Here is a 12,899-nt window from a genome sequence, read left to right on the forward strand (position 1 = left end):
ACCGTTCTCCTAATTTCTTTGATCTCAAGAAAGACAAGATCAAGTCCTAAAGGCTGCTAATGAGAAAAAGCAAGCATTTATTATATTATTGCTATACAAATTATATTTAATATACCATACTATACTTAACAAATATATTATATATTGAATTGTCACATATATTAAAATATATTTAATATATTATACTATAATACAAATTATGTTTAATATGTCCATGACTAAGACAAATAGATATGTTGGAACAAAATTATAATATAATCAGACCTTATGAATATGAAATATCGAATCAAATACCTTAAGCTCTCCCTTCTCACTAATTAATAAATTCTGGGGCTTGAGATCTCTATGGAGTACTCTCCTTGTGTGAATGTACGCTAATCCACGAAGAAGTTGAAAAAGAAATAACTGAAAAAGAACAGAAAATATTTGATGCTACAACTAAAGAGTGCAGACATTACACGAACAAATACTATAGTAAAAACATATATTTAAACAGCACTGTAAACATGATTAAATCACGTTTTGGCATTCATTCAGGAACTTTTTCATTAACATTAGAAGTCGGTAACTAGTAATGAGAAAAAAAACAGAAAAAAAAAATCTAGAATCTGGATGAAGTACGTAAATTTTTCACGAATATGCTGCCAGGATTTACGATGGATTAAGCACACCTGAGTAGAGGGAGGTGAGATTGATTATTTCCCCTAAATGCTTTCCTTGCTTAATTAAACAGAAGAGTGTAAGTTAAAATCTTCTAAAATATGCACGTTTTAGCCTAAAGCCTGCTTTGCATAAAAGTATTTTTGTAATTTTTGGCGTTCAAAACCAATTGTAGTTATTGAATCGCGTGCAAAACCACTTGTCGAAAACTATTGCAATTAATTGTTTACTTACTGTACTTCAGAGCTCAACAAGCTGCATTCTTTCTTTTAGATATAGAAAATTCTTTGAATATTAATATGTTTGTGTACATAAAAAATACTTTTCTTTAGTTTCAAAGGCTCTATGTGTTTGCAAGATTATTATTATTGTCTTTTTTTTGTTTTTTTTTATAAGAAATTCATTTTGATTTTCAAACTGCGTTCAATAGAGTAAAATACTTACGCTTATCCAAAAAGTGACTGCAATTAACTATAAAAGGCTCTGTTGAACGCGGGGTTTATATCTGGCCTTAAAACCAATCTATTTGACAACAACTTAACAAAGCTTTATCCTTTTGTTAAAGTCGCAATTTTTTGGTCAATTATTTCTTAATCTTCTAACAACAAATGAATTTCTAAACTTCTCTGGAACAGAGATAATTATGAATGAATTTCAGAAGCCAGATCGGTCTAGTCTCAGTACTTGTTGCAGTTACTTGAGGTCGTTGGCATCTTGTTCCACGTTTGTTTGTGTTTATGGTGCCGATAATGCTGGCAGGATTAGCTACTAAAGCCCATTTATCATGATTGATAGTACGTCTCCCATCTCCAGAGAGGTGAAGCCTTTAATTTATTCTGTTGCACACTGCTAGGTCTAGTTTTGTATTTAGGCATGTTGGTGTTTCGGTATGGAACAGTCTTCCGGAAAGCACTAGGATTGCTGAGAGTGTGTCCTCTTTTAAAAATAGGTTAAATAATTTCTTAATGAATAGGGATGGCTGAGGGGGGGCTGTATTCTGTATACTGTCTTGTGTAAGGAATGGTTTGCGGTTCCCGTGAGGTTTATTTCTTATTTATTTATATGATTGCATTATTTTTTTTTCTTTTTTTTTCCATTATACATGTGAGTAAGTTTTTTTCAATATACATATGAGTGAGTAAAATAGTGAGTCTGCCACAAACAAATCTGTATAGATTTTCACGTGGTAGGTCTGTTTGATATGTTTTTTTGTGAATATTCATATTTAATAAAAATGAATTTTCTTTCTCTCTTATTAATTCATTAATCACATTAACCACTCATCAGATTAATCATTCATTAACCACTGGGGAAAAGCAGTAAAAGAAGTTTGTATTCTTTGAGTTAAGCTTGAACAGTATAACAGGCTTAATTTCCACTTCGACCAGTGTTTTCTGTGACCATGAAAAAATCACGAGGGCAAACGTTCCAATTTGTTGGCGTCCACTTCAAAACTTTTTAAAGATTTTTCTTATGCTGACCAATGGTGTACGTTGCGCAGGGACCAATCTCCTGATTCACTGTCTTTGGCTGGAAGTGCAATGAGTGGTTAGGGGCAAATCATCCGACGGTTTTTTTTTAAATAATCGATCAACGATTGCGTATATTTTTCTTAAAAACAGCTTGATAATTTTTCTTAAAATTAGCGCACTGACATTTTTTTACCTGATAAAACGATCTAGATAGGTCATCACTTTGCAGCAAAGTGTTTTTTTTTCGGGATGATCGTAATAAACCTTTGATGACGTCAAGCCATCACGCAGAATTCCCATTAAAAATAGCAGTTCAGCCTTTACAGTCATCCATGATGGTAACATTTTTTAGTTTCAAAGTACCTTGGCGAGTTTATCACAATATTGGGGAGGGAAGTCCCATCACAAACGGAATAGTTTCTGTTTCTGTTGAAGATTAATTCTGTAATTCAGTAGTTTTCATGTGATTAATTAATTGTCTTATAACAGTCCTAACTGCATGGTTGATTAACTCAATTCAATATTTAAAATTAACTTATTCTCAACAATTCCGTTTGGAACAACACTTAATACTATGGCTGCGAGAATATAGTTAAAGATTACAATATATTTAAACTTCCCTAAAAAGGTATCTCTTTTTTATGCAATGTATGAAATACAAGTCACTGAGATCAATAAAAACTACTTATTTGCCTCTTATGACTCCTTTTGATAAAACATTGTCTTTTTCTTGTTTCATTTTATTTTTTTTATCATTTTTGTATCATTATCATTTTCTTTTTCATTGATCTCACGATTTACACGAAAACTATATCTGCTTTCAGCTTTTAATTTTCCACATTTACAATGTTCCATGACTAGCCTATTCTTTAAGCCATTTTTTCCTTGATCCTACGTACTCAGACATTTATTTCTGCGAATGAAGTACAAATTTGAAGCAAAGCCAATAAAACACCTATTTTTGCGTTTCAACCAAGTTAATTGCCAAATTTATTTTTTTGTTTTAATTTCTACCATATAAAAACAAAACAGACGAACAATTTTTCGGCCTTAAAAAGGCCGAAAAGGCTTAAAAAACCCTGTAACTTTGTCCCGGCAATGGCTATTCAAATAAGTTTGCAATAAAAAAAAAAATAAATAAATAAAAAAAAAAATTAAAACAAATATTTTCTCTCGTGGATTGGAAATTTTAGCATTATCATCAGAGTTCCGCGAATTTTTTTTTTAAGCTTTTTAATAAATGAAAATTCCTTCCTTTTTGTTCTCGGCTTATCTACAGCTTTATTTGAATTCACTTAATTTTTCCATTTCAGATTCTTTCCAGCCCTCGTTATACTAAATTTTTTCGTATCATTACAAGAAGCAAGCAAAAATTATACCTGACATTTTAAAAAAGCCATACAAAATCTAAGAAGCCAACATAGTAAGACCTTTAATAACAATAATTTGTCGTAAAGAAATTAAAATAAATAATGAAGACCAATTTCAAGCAACAATAAGACAGAATAGCATAAATTATATTACGTCCATTGTTCAGGCTCCAATTAGCTTTTTTAAATATATGACGGGAAACAACGCTATAAGTTCGATAAAATTTGTATTTCGTTGTTACAGAACCTTAAGATACTAAGTTACAGAAGTGAATTTTTCGAACAGTCTTTCATTTTTCTAGAACTCAACAAAAAACTTAACATTCACTAACAACATCCAATTTTACTTCAAAAACTATTGGAATCATGGAATAGTTTTTAAACACTATTAAAATCCTTTGAAGCCTCCGTGGAAGTGCAAGTTTCGGCTTCAGTGTTTTAGATATAGTACCGGCGATCAAGACATGTAAACAGGGGAAGAGATTATCCGGCAAACTCCCCCACCCCACAAAAAAAAGGAATTCCTTTTTTTACGATCACCCCATACAATTTCATTCGTAATTTATCTGTTTTTCTGCGATTTTCTCAAATTGCCTACCCCAAGCAACGCCCCCTCCCACATCCCACCTGACATATTCTTGCGCATATGCCTATCGTTGATAATTTCTATATAGTTTTCTTTTATCACTGTAATTATTCAGCTGTAAAAACAACACCATTTTGTTATTTCAGCTTAAGTTTTTTTTAGCACGTCAGTTCGAACGACGACGGTATAACTGATATTATTAAATATATTCATAATTTACACAAAAAAATATGTTAGATAAAAATTCCAGATTTAATCATTGACAAATGCTTCTTATCATGTATTTTAAAACACCAACAATAAAAAAATATCATTAAGAAAATAGTTATGCATCTGCCTATACGAGTAATTCTCCCCCTTCCCCATGCTATATCCCACGATTTTCAAATACTGCATCATATAACATACTTCTTATATACTACTTTGACTATACTCTCCCCCCCCTCATCCCTATCTTCCCATATACGAGCCTAGGGATATCACATAAAATAAGGTGTAAAATAATAGATAGATGTTTCTTCAAAAAATATTCTCACCTTAACATTGTTCATACTTAAGACATTTCCACAGTCTTCCATATATTGTTTTAAATCCTTATCTAAATACTCGAAAACTAAGGTCAATGATTTTTCTGTGTGGACAATATCGTGCAATGTAACTGAAAGATAAATAAAAACTTAAGTCCAGAATAAGTAACTAGACAATATAGTTCTATTGTGTGTCTATGCTTTCTCCTATGTAATAGAACAACTTATACAAGTTGTCTATTTGCCAAGTCAATTAATTCATACAACAAACAGCGGGTAAGAGATATAAAACATGAGCGGAGAATGGGAATGCTACAGTATTTCATAGAAAGACACTAGTTTAACTACTAAATTTGTATATATACAAAGACCTGTTTTATTGTGAATTAGTATGGGTGAACTATTCACCACTCAGATTCATTTCGTGTTTTGAACAAACATTAGGGCTGGTATCTTAATCATAGGCATTTTAATTCCGAGGGGTCATTTTTTCCCTTTTAAGTTTGAAATTAAAACATTCTTATAATAAGCTTCAAGCATAACGAAATACACTACTAAATAATAATAAAACATTTTTAGAAGCAAAAATAAACTTTGAAGGTACTAAAATTAGTTGAATCAAAAACCTCACATACCATAGTTGGTATAACAAAACTGAATTGCATAAAATATAATCAACTCCATAAAACTAACTTAATCAAAAACCTGATACATTCATCATACAAAACATGATTATGTGGTTATGCTTTCTCAAAATTTGAGAAAATGTGTGTTTAGCAGCGATCCTTGCTTTAGAGATCCGCCAGTAAATTAGGACTTTACCTTACAGACATTGAAAAAAAATAGCCAGTTACAATCGGAGCAATGTAGTCAGAGCAAATTAGAGAAAAGAGCCAGTATACAACAATTATAATTCACCTATAATGAATTAAACCTGTCTCTATTCGATGGCTATAAACTGTTAAGGTTAAAAGTTTAGCAACTTCTCGACATTAAGTCTAGGTTAATTTTTATTGCTCATATTTACTTTTAATTTGTTTTTCGTTCCAATATGACATCCCAGAATTTCTTAAAATACCAACAAAGATGCCAATTTCTTACCACCCCTTTGGGCAAGAAGAATATGGGTCACCCAGGTTAAAAAATCACTAAAGGCAAGCAAATATTGGCCAATTTACTAAGCAATAGCTTTGGCTCAATTCTCTATATTCAAATACACATTTTAGGAATTTTAACGACGAGCAGATATAATTTATGGGAGTACTGAGGACAAAATTATAAACAGGGAAAACAATGAAGAAAGGAAAAATTACCTATATTGGCGTGTTTGAGCTCCTTGAGAAGCGACACTTCTCGAATGGCAGTGCAGGGGGCGCCTTCGTCGTGTTCCAAGCGTATTTCTTTTAATGCTACGATAGTGTCAGTCAAACGTGATTTTCCCTTATAGACTGTTGCATAGGTTCCCTGTAAACAAATATACCTAACAATTTGTTGTATAGAATCAGGATAAACATACGAGCGCACTATTGACCATAAGAAATTTCATGTTTAAAGCCGGATCCAGGGAGGGGTTAGGAGTTGGAGCCCCCCCCCCCCCGAAATGTTTGTCCGACTCGTAAAAATGTAACGAAAAATGAATATGAACATTTTGTTAATGTTTTTTCTTAAGCTTTTTTACCCTCCCCCTCCCACGAAAAAAAAATCCTTTTGCGACCCCCCAAAAAAAAGAAGAAAAAATCCTAGATACGACCCTGATCATAGTTTAGAATCCACATCATGAGCAATTCAATGGGATAGTTCAAATCGTTGCATCTTCTGTGAGTACTAAGATCAAAAATGTACTATAATCATTAAATTATATATACCTAGAAAGGTCACTAGCCAAAATGTTTAGGAGGAGGAGGGCAATATATTTTGCTGACTTACTGGTTATTTTTAACAATTACCTTTCATTAGTTATCAAAATTATGCCCAATTGTTTCCTACCTTATAACCTAGAAAAGAATTGGTTCTTTTATTGTTTTACTTTAAGAAGCATTTCTATAACTAATTAGGAATCCAGCAAGCGTGTTTTGAACGGTATTGAACACTTTTTGAATGCTTAATGGTATTGCATGGTAAACCCTTAGATAGCGACAAAAAAACTGATGGAGTTTAACTAATTGTACCGTTTTTTAGTAGCGAATTGCAATCACAGTATAGTTCAGCGGTTTTTATTAATTAATTTTAGCAAACCCACACCAAGAGAACCTACACCTCTGCTTAACCATCCTCAGTGCAGAATTAAGAATTAAAAAAATACAGATAAAAGTCCAGACAACAACAGAAAAAGATATAACTAAAAGATATATAACTTAAAAACAGACACTAAAATAGAAGAGGCCCTCTTTTTTTTCACCGATGCTTGAGAGCTATAGTGTTTGTTTAGTTCTCTACCAACAAATAATAAACCTAAATTCTTGAGCTCATCTTTCCTTATTAGTAAATCCTACATTCAGGCACGATCGTACAACAGGGGGTGCGAGGGGGTAGCATGAATTTCCAGAACACTTATATGTCTGTTTTGATTGTACCATTCCCTATATGGTCCATGAACCCGAGTCAAAAGGGCTACGATCTTTCTTTGCATTTCAGAAGAGGTGCAAATGAGACATTACACTTTTTTCGAATTGTGATTGTTCATGGTTCAGGAGTGGTCCAAAACGATCAGATGTATATTCTAAATAAAAAAAAAAGGCAAGATAACATCCCTCCAAGTTTGAACGCCCTTCGAAGTGTGCATTCCCTGCTGATTGAAAAATCACAATCTTTAACATTGTGATACAATTTTTATTTTTAGTCAAACCTACTTTTTGGTTCAAAATTTTGAGTTTCCTTGAATTCTCATGCTAATGTTTCGAAGTCAGAACACTAATAACTTGACAGAGGAATACAAAAACAAAATTACTTTTCCCTAGTAAATTCCAAATATGTCAAATTTCTAGAATGTTAAATAGAATTCTTCAAGATCTGTCAACAAGGAAAGTTAGTAGCACCAAAATTCAGCTAACACTGATTTTGGGTTCAAAACCAGTATATTCTAAACTTATATATAATGAAGATTTAGCCAATATGGTTCAGTTCTATAGTTTAATGTTTTATATATTATACTTGTATAGCTTAGAGCAAACAGTTTCGCTCTTGCCCTAAAGAACGCAGAAGTAGATGAGGAGAAATATAAAGGTACTTTCTGTATACTAGGAGAAGAGTAGTAGGTTAGTAGGCACAATTTGGAGCCTACAACTGCTAATTTTAGCAACCAACAAGCCCTGCTCAAGCCAGTCTGAAGCTAACGGGTGGAGTTCTCGGGGTGGGGGTAAAAAGCAGTGGAGAATATATTTTACCCCTTCCAGAAGAGTCCATATTTTTACGAACTTTACCATAATTTTCAAATAATTCACCTGTTGTTCATCTGTGTTGTAAATGAGGTCTTAGGCCAGCAATTCTAAAAAAAGAAAAAAATGATAAAGGAAAATGATTTTGTTATTTTTTTTTTTTTTTGTTCCCTCTCTCGCTTTCTCTTACTCTCTAAACTTCAATTTAAGGGGGCGCTTTCCCCTAACATCACCAATAAAAGAGCTTTATAATTCAGTTTTTATACCTTGCATTGCTTTTTTAACAAAGTTCATAATTTTGAAGCATATACAAAACTAAAAGTTCGTCAAAAGAACTGTAGTAACCATTGTATACAATCGCTAATGAACCTAAGCAAAAAGAGAAGAGTAAGGTAAAAAAAAAATGTTATGAGTGCATAACAGTCCCGTTCCACTTGTTTTTCATATTCTAGAATGGACCCCAATAAAAAATTTGAACCAAACTATTTTTTTAATGCAATATTTTACAATTATCGATTTAAAAAAAAATGAAAAATTTTGGATTGATTAATTAGTATAACTGCAATAAACTTCTGGCTTACTCCACTATTTTTGAATAAAACATAATTAGTTTTAACCTACAGGAGTATCTAGAGATTAAATACTTTTGTTTTTCATTCCCCAAGTATTAATGAAAAACGTTGGGCGACAAGGTTGCTACTTGTCTCTTAAGAACCAGCAACTGAAACGTTGATTCAGCAATCTATGCGCTTCATCTATGGATCTTCATCTTTTCCTTTATTAATGAAAAACGAACCCAATTTTCATTTAAATTAATCCGCTAACAAGCAGCACATCAGTCATTTTCAAAGAGATAACCTTAGTGATTCTTACAATTTCAAAATTGCCAAAGTTATTAAATCGTCAAAATTCTGAATCGTTCTAAAGCAAAACAACCTTACCCCCCCCCCCAAAAAAAAATCTTTTGTTCACCTCCTAGATTGTGAAAAATGTGCTTTTTTGGTATTTTAACTAAAATTACTATTTTTGTATCTGTAAAAAAAAAAAATGTAAAAATTGTAAAAAATGTTATTTTTTGTAAAAAAAATTCAAAAAACAATAAAACCACCACCCTTATATTTTAAGGAATATGAAATGGGTATTAAAAACCGAAACTGAATAACGTATGCCTAAAACTGGTTGCATATATTCATGAAAGGAATAAACCTTCCATGAGTTTGTCAAAATCCGAGACCATGTGTGTTTTGGCACGGTTGATCTTATATGGAACGACTCTATGACGACAATGATAAATGCAAACAAAAAGCACACAAAAGTGCAATAAATGGAGTAATAAATACGTACAAAAAAGCATGCATTTTGATCATCATTTTGAAATGCCAATAAGATCCGTTTGACAACAACGCTGACAAAAAAGTCAATGGAGCAAAAACTTCCACGCGGTAAATTAAAAGAAACGAAAAAAAAATAATTAACTGCTACTGTGCCGTACTCGTTATCCATTGCACAAGGCTGGATCTTTCAGGGGTTACTTAAAATGTTTGCTACCCGAAGATGAAACTCCTTAAAAAAAAACTGCTCTTTATCAATTTTTTTTGTAATCCAAGTCTCTATTCCATATTCAACCGGCTGTAAATGTATATAAAAAGGATAAAAAAAAAGAATAAAAACGCTAGAGTTTGGTTAGTCCTTTTTTGTTATTATTCTGGTCTTCCATATTACTAAGGGTGAATTTCGCTATTGCGCATCAAACTATTAAGATAGATAAGATTTTTTTCAAACAGCCGAAAAATTAATAAGTTAACATTTTAAAAATCAGTATTTAAATACTGAATATATTTAGTAATGAGCATAATTGGTAATCAATATGGCTTTTGGTAATAATTCAGTAATTATTATTTTAGTTTTATCAGTTGATTAATCCAAAATAAACTTAAAGGAAAAGGGATAGCAACTCTTCAGTCGACATTAGTTTTGCCATCATAAAAAAAACGATACCCAGAATCTAGAACAAAACTACAAAAAAGCCATACCTCTCCTAGCTTGTCTAGTTTAGTGTAGGTTTCCATTCTACCAAAACCTATTTCAGCCAGAGACTGTCTCCGCCTTGTGCGCGTTAAATTACCATCCAAAATTGGACTGATTCGCTCAAAATCTTCTAGGAACGACTCGGGTATTCTTAAATCTGCCGGCAAAGAGAGTCTTTTGGTGATGTCTTGCTGCAAGAAAAACAATTAATAGGAACAAATTAATCGTTCCGGGACAAGTTATTGTGTCATGGTTAAATAAACATACTCAAAAAGACTGAAGCATTCTTAAACCTGAAGACAAAAATGGTAAAACATAAGATCTGGTGGGGATTTGTGGCTGGATACTTGAGGGGAAAACATTCAGCAATCAGATACTAGCACGTAACAAGGAGATTGACACTTAACAAAGAACTTTATTTGTATTTTTCCAAAATAGCATAAAAAAATGTTTTTATCACAGACACGGGAGACAGCTACTAATAGCAAAGAAAAAAAAACTTATTTCGGACCAATGTTCTCATTCACGGTTCATTCCATGCCAAAAAAAGAAAGGAAAGCAAAATATGCGAACAACATTAGTATGTCAATACAAAAACAACAAGAGCACAAGTTAAATATTCTAACATTTTTGGTGATTTAGGAATTTTAGGTTGTTTTATTAGGTTTGATTAGCCAAATTGGCCCTGAAATTGTCTTCCTATTCCTGCAATCATAAAAAGGAATTCTAGCCAATACTGAATAGCTACGGTATCTTCTGATACTATAGAAAATGGTTTTAAAATCTTTAAAGTAGTTGTTTCACCTGAAAACATTGTTTTTTACTGGTTTTGTTTCAAATAGATAACGGTCTACCTAACTGTTTTTCAGTCCTGTCTTTTACTTCTGTTTTTAAACATATAATGTAAAAAAAAAACTAAGTAAAATGTCCAAGAGTGCTGTAAACTTTTGAGGGATTACATAAATCCTACCTGAAGCAAAAGATGTCCCTGCCTCTAAGCCATATTGCGTTCTTCAATAAGATCTTATTCCGTTTATTCAATAAGATCTGGTCTCTACAAGGTTACTGTTATGCAAAAGTGTCTAAACTTCACATTAAATATAAACAACTTTACCATTTATTATGGTGCTCTTGACTGTTTTTCAGTTCAGCAAGGTCAGATGGATCAATTGCTATCTGCCCCCCCCCCCATTATATTTTGAAATTATTAACGATTAATTAAAGAGCCTGTCAGAAAACAGGCAAAAACAAGGGAAAAAAGCACATACTCTCTTGTGAGGATTGGAAAACTACAGACTAATTGCGCGAGGGAGAAACACTCGCTTCAGGTAACCATCACCAAATCGCACGTGATTGTTTTCAGATTGGTGATTGGCTCCAAGTTAGCGACAAGATCAATTATATAAGTAGATCATCACAAAATGAGGGGGGGGACAAATATGCTAGTGCCACTTATCTCGTCAGGGGTAATTTGAACTCTTTACAATAGCTTTATTCTCCTACTTTTGGAAACTTTATCTAATCTATTTTCATTTTAAAATGTTCTAGTAGGACATTAATGAATGTATCTTTGCTTCACCTCTAAGAATTTATTTAGTTTTAGTTACAATAATTTAAACTATCAATTTCTCCTCTTATAAAATAAGCCAATGTATGATTGCAAGTAAAAATAAAAGAGCTTCGTAGAGCACTGACACGAAGATCAAATAAAAAGAAGAAAAATAATTCTTGGCAGAAAAATATACTATAAAAAAAGAGGCAGGACTGTTAGACGTGTTGCACGGTCTTAGCTCACACAACAAACATATATAGTGGATTGAGAATATTTGAAGGTCAGAAAACATACATATTGTTAGAGTTTTAAGTTACTGGAGCATATACATATATAAAAAAAAAATTATGTCCAACCAGGCAAGGGTTTCACACCCTTCAATGAAACAGGCTTTTCATCTTTACGAGAAAAGGATTTTGTCCTTCTGGCAAGTCAACTCATAGAGTATTCTGTTGTTCGTTTTATCTTTTCAAATATATAGATGGCAAAGTATTTATGGCAAAACAAATTAGGCGCATTTTTAAGCATATATCTTAATTTTTTGCTTAAGTCTTGCATCTTTTGACAAAAAAAATCCTCTAACAAAGGTTCTATAATTGGCAAGCCTTTTTGAATTGTGCATAACAGATAGTTCCGATTATATGAAACTTTCTCTTAATGAAGCAGGTTCCAAAGAACGAGTGGGGTGGGATTATGTGCAATAGCGCATGCATCTTTTAATGGGTCAAGACCTATTGGATCCCCAATAGACCTTTATATACTAGACCTTTAAATAGATCATTATACATTTTTAATTGATATAAAAGGAACCCTTGACAAAATTTCGCATGCCTCTGCTCGAATTAGAGGTAGGATTCCCCTTTCTGCGGTTAGAGTTCTTAGATCTTGATATTCAGGGCTTGCGATAAAAAATGTACCACTTTCTTCTGATTTTTCTTCTAATCCAGTTTCTCCTGGTCATAAATCAAGACAGGGTTGAATTTTATGCCCTTACATTTTCAATGCATGTCTGGCAGATTGTTTTCATTTTTATCTATATCCCTTACCTCTAGGGAGCAGGATGTGTCTTTTATTGTATATGCTTATGAAATTATCTTACTGAGTCGTTATAAAGCTAGTCTAATTAAGTTTTAATTTTCTTTCTAGTCTGTTTAAAAAGGCTTTCTACGGTGGCGGTTCAAGGCCTGGGCAGGGGAGGGGCAGCTACCACCCCCTCCCACTGTTTTACTGACAATAAATTCCTTTTGTTTGATGTTTTTACACTCCTATTAAGGGGCTTAATTGACTAAAATATTGTCGCATTTGTAATTTCTGTATATCTTGCCCCCCC

General features: G+C 32.6%; 1 protein-coding gene across 2 annotated transcripts in view; it reads right to left on the reverse strand.

Annotated features, from left to right (window-relative positions):
- LOC148948784 (cyclin-dependent kinase 17-like) overlaps positions 1–12,899 on the reverse strand; it is a 148,473-nt gene that overhangs the window by 15,955 nt on the left and 119,619 nt on the right. For both annotated transcript variants that reach the window (XM_089094088.1, XM_089094090.1), the window contains 4 exons: positions 10,023–10,208; positions 5,929–6,079; positions 4,625–4,746; positions 295–405 (listed from right to left, as the gene is read on the reverse strand). In XM_089094088.1, coding sequence (XP_088950214.1) covers positions 295–405; positions 4,625–4,746; positions 5,929–6,079; positions 10,023–10,208 — 570 coding nt within the window. The remainder of the gene's footprint in view (positions 1–294; positions 406–4,624; positions 4,747–5,928; positions 6,080–10,022; positions 10,209–12,899) is intronic.

This window comes from Artemia sp. Qi Xiang Cuo, chromosome 9 (assembly GCF_049724085.1).
Source record: "Artemia sp. Qi Xiang Cuo chromosome 9, ASM4972408v1, whole genome shotgun sequence".
NCBI lineage: Eukaryota > Metazoa > Arthropoda > Branchiopoda > Anostraca > Artemiidae > Artemia > Artemia sp. Qi Xiang Cuo.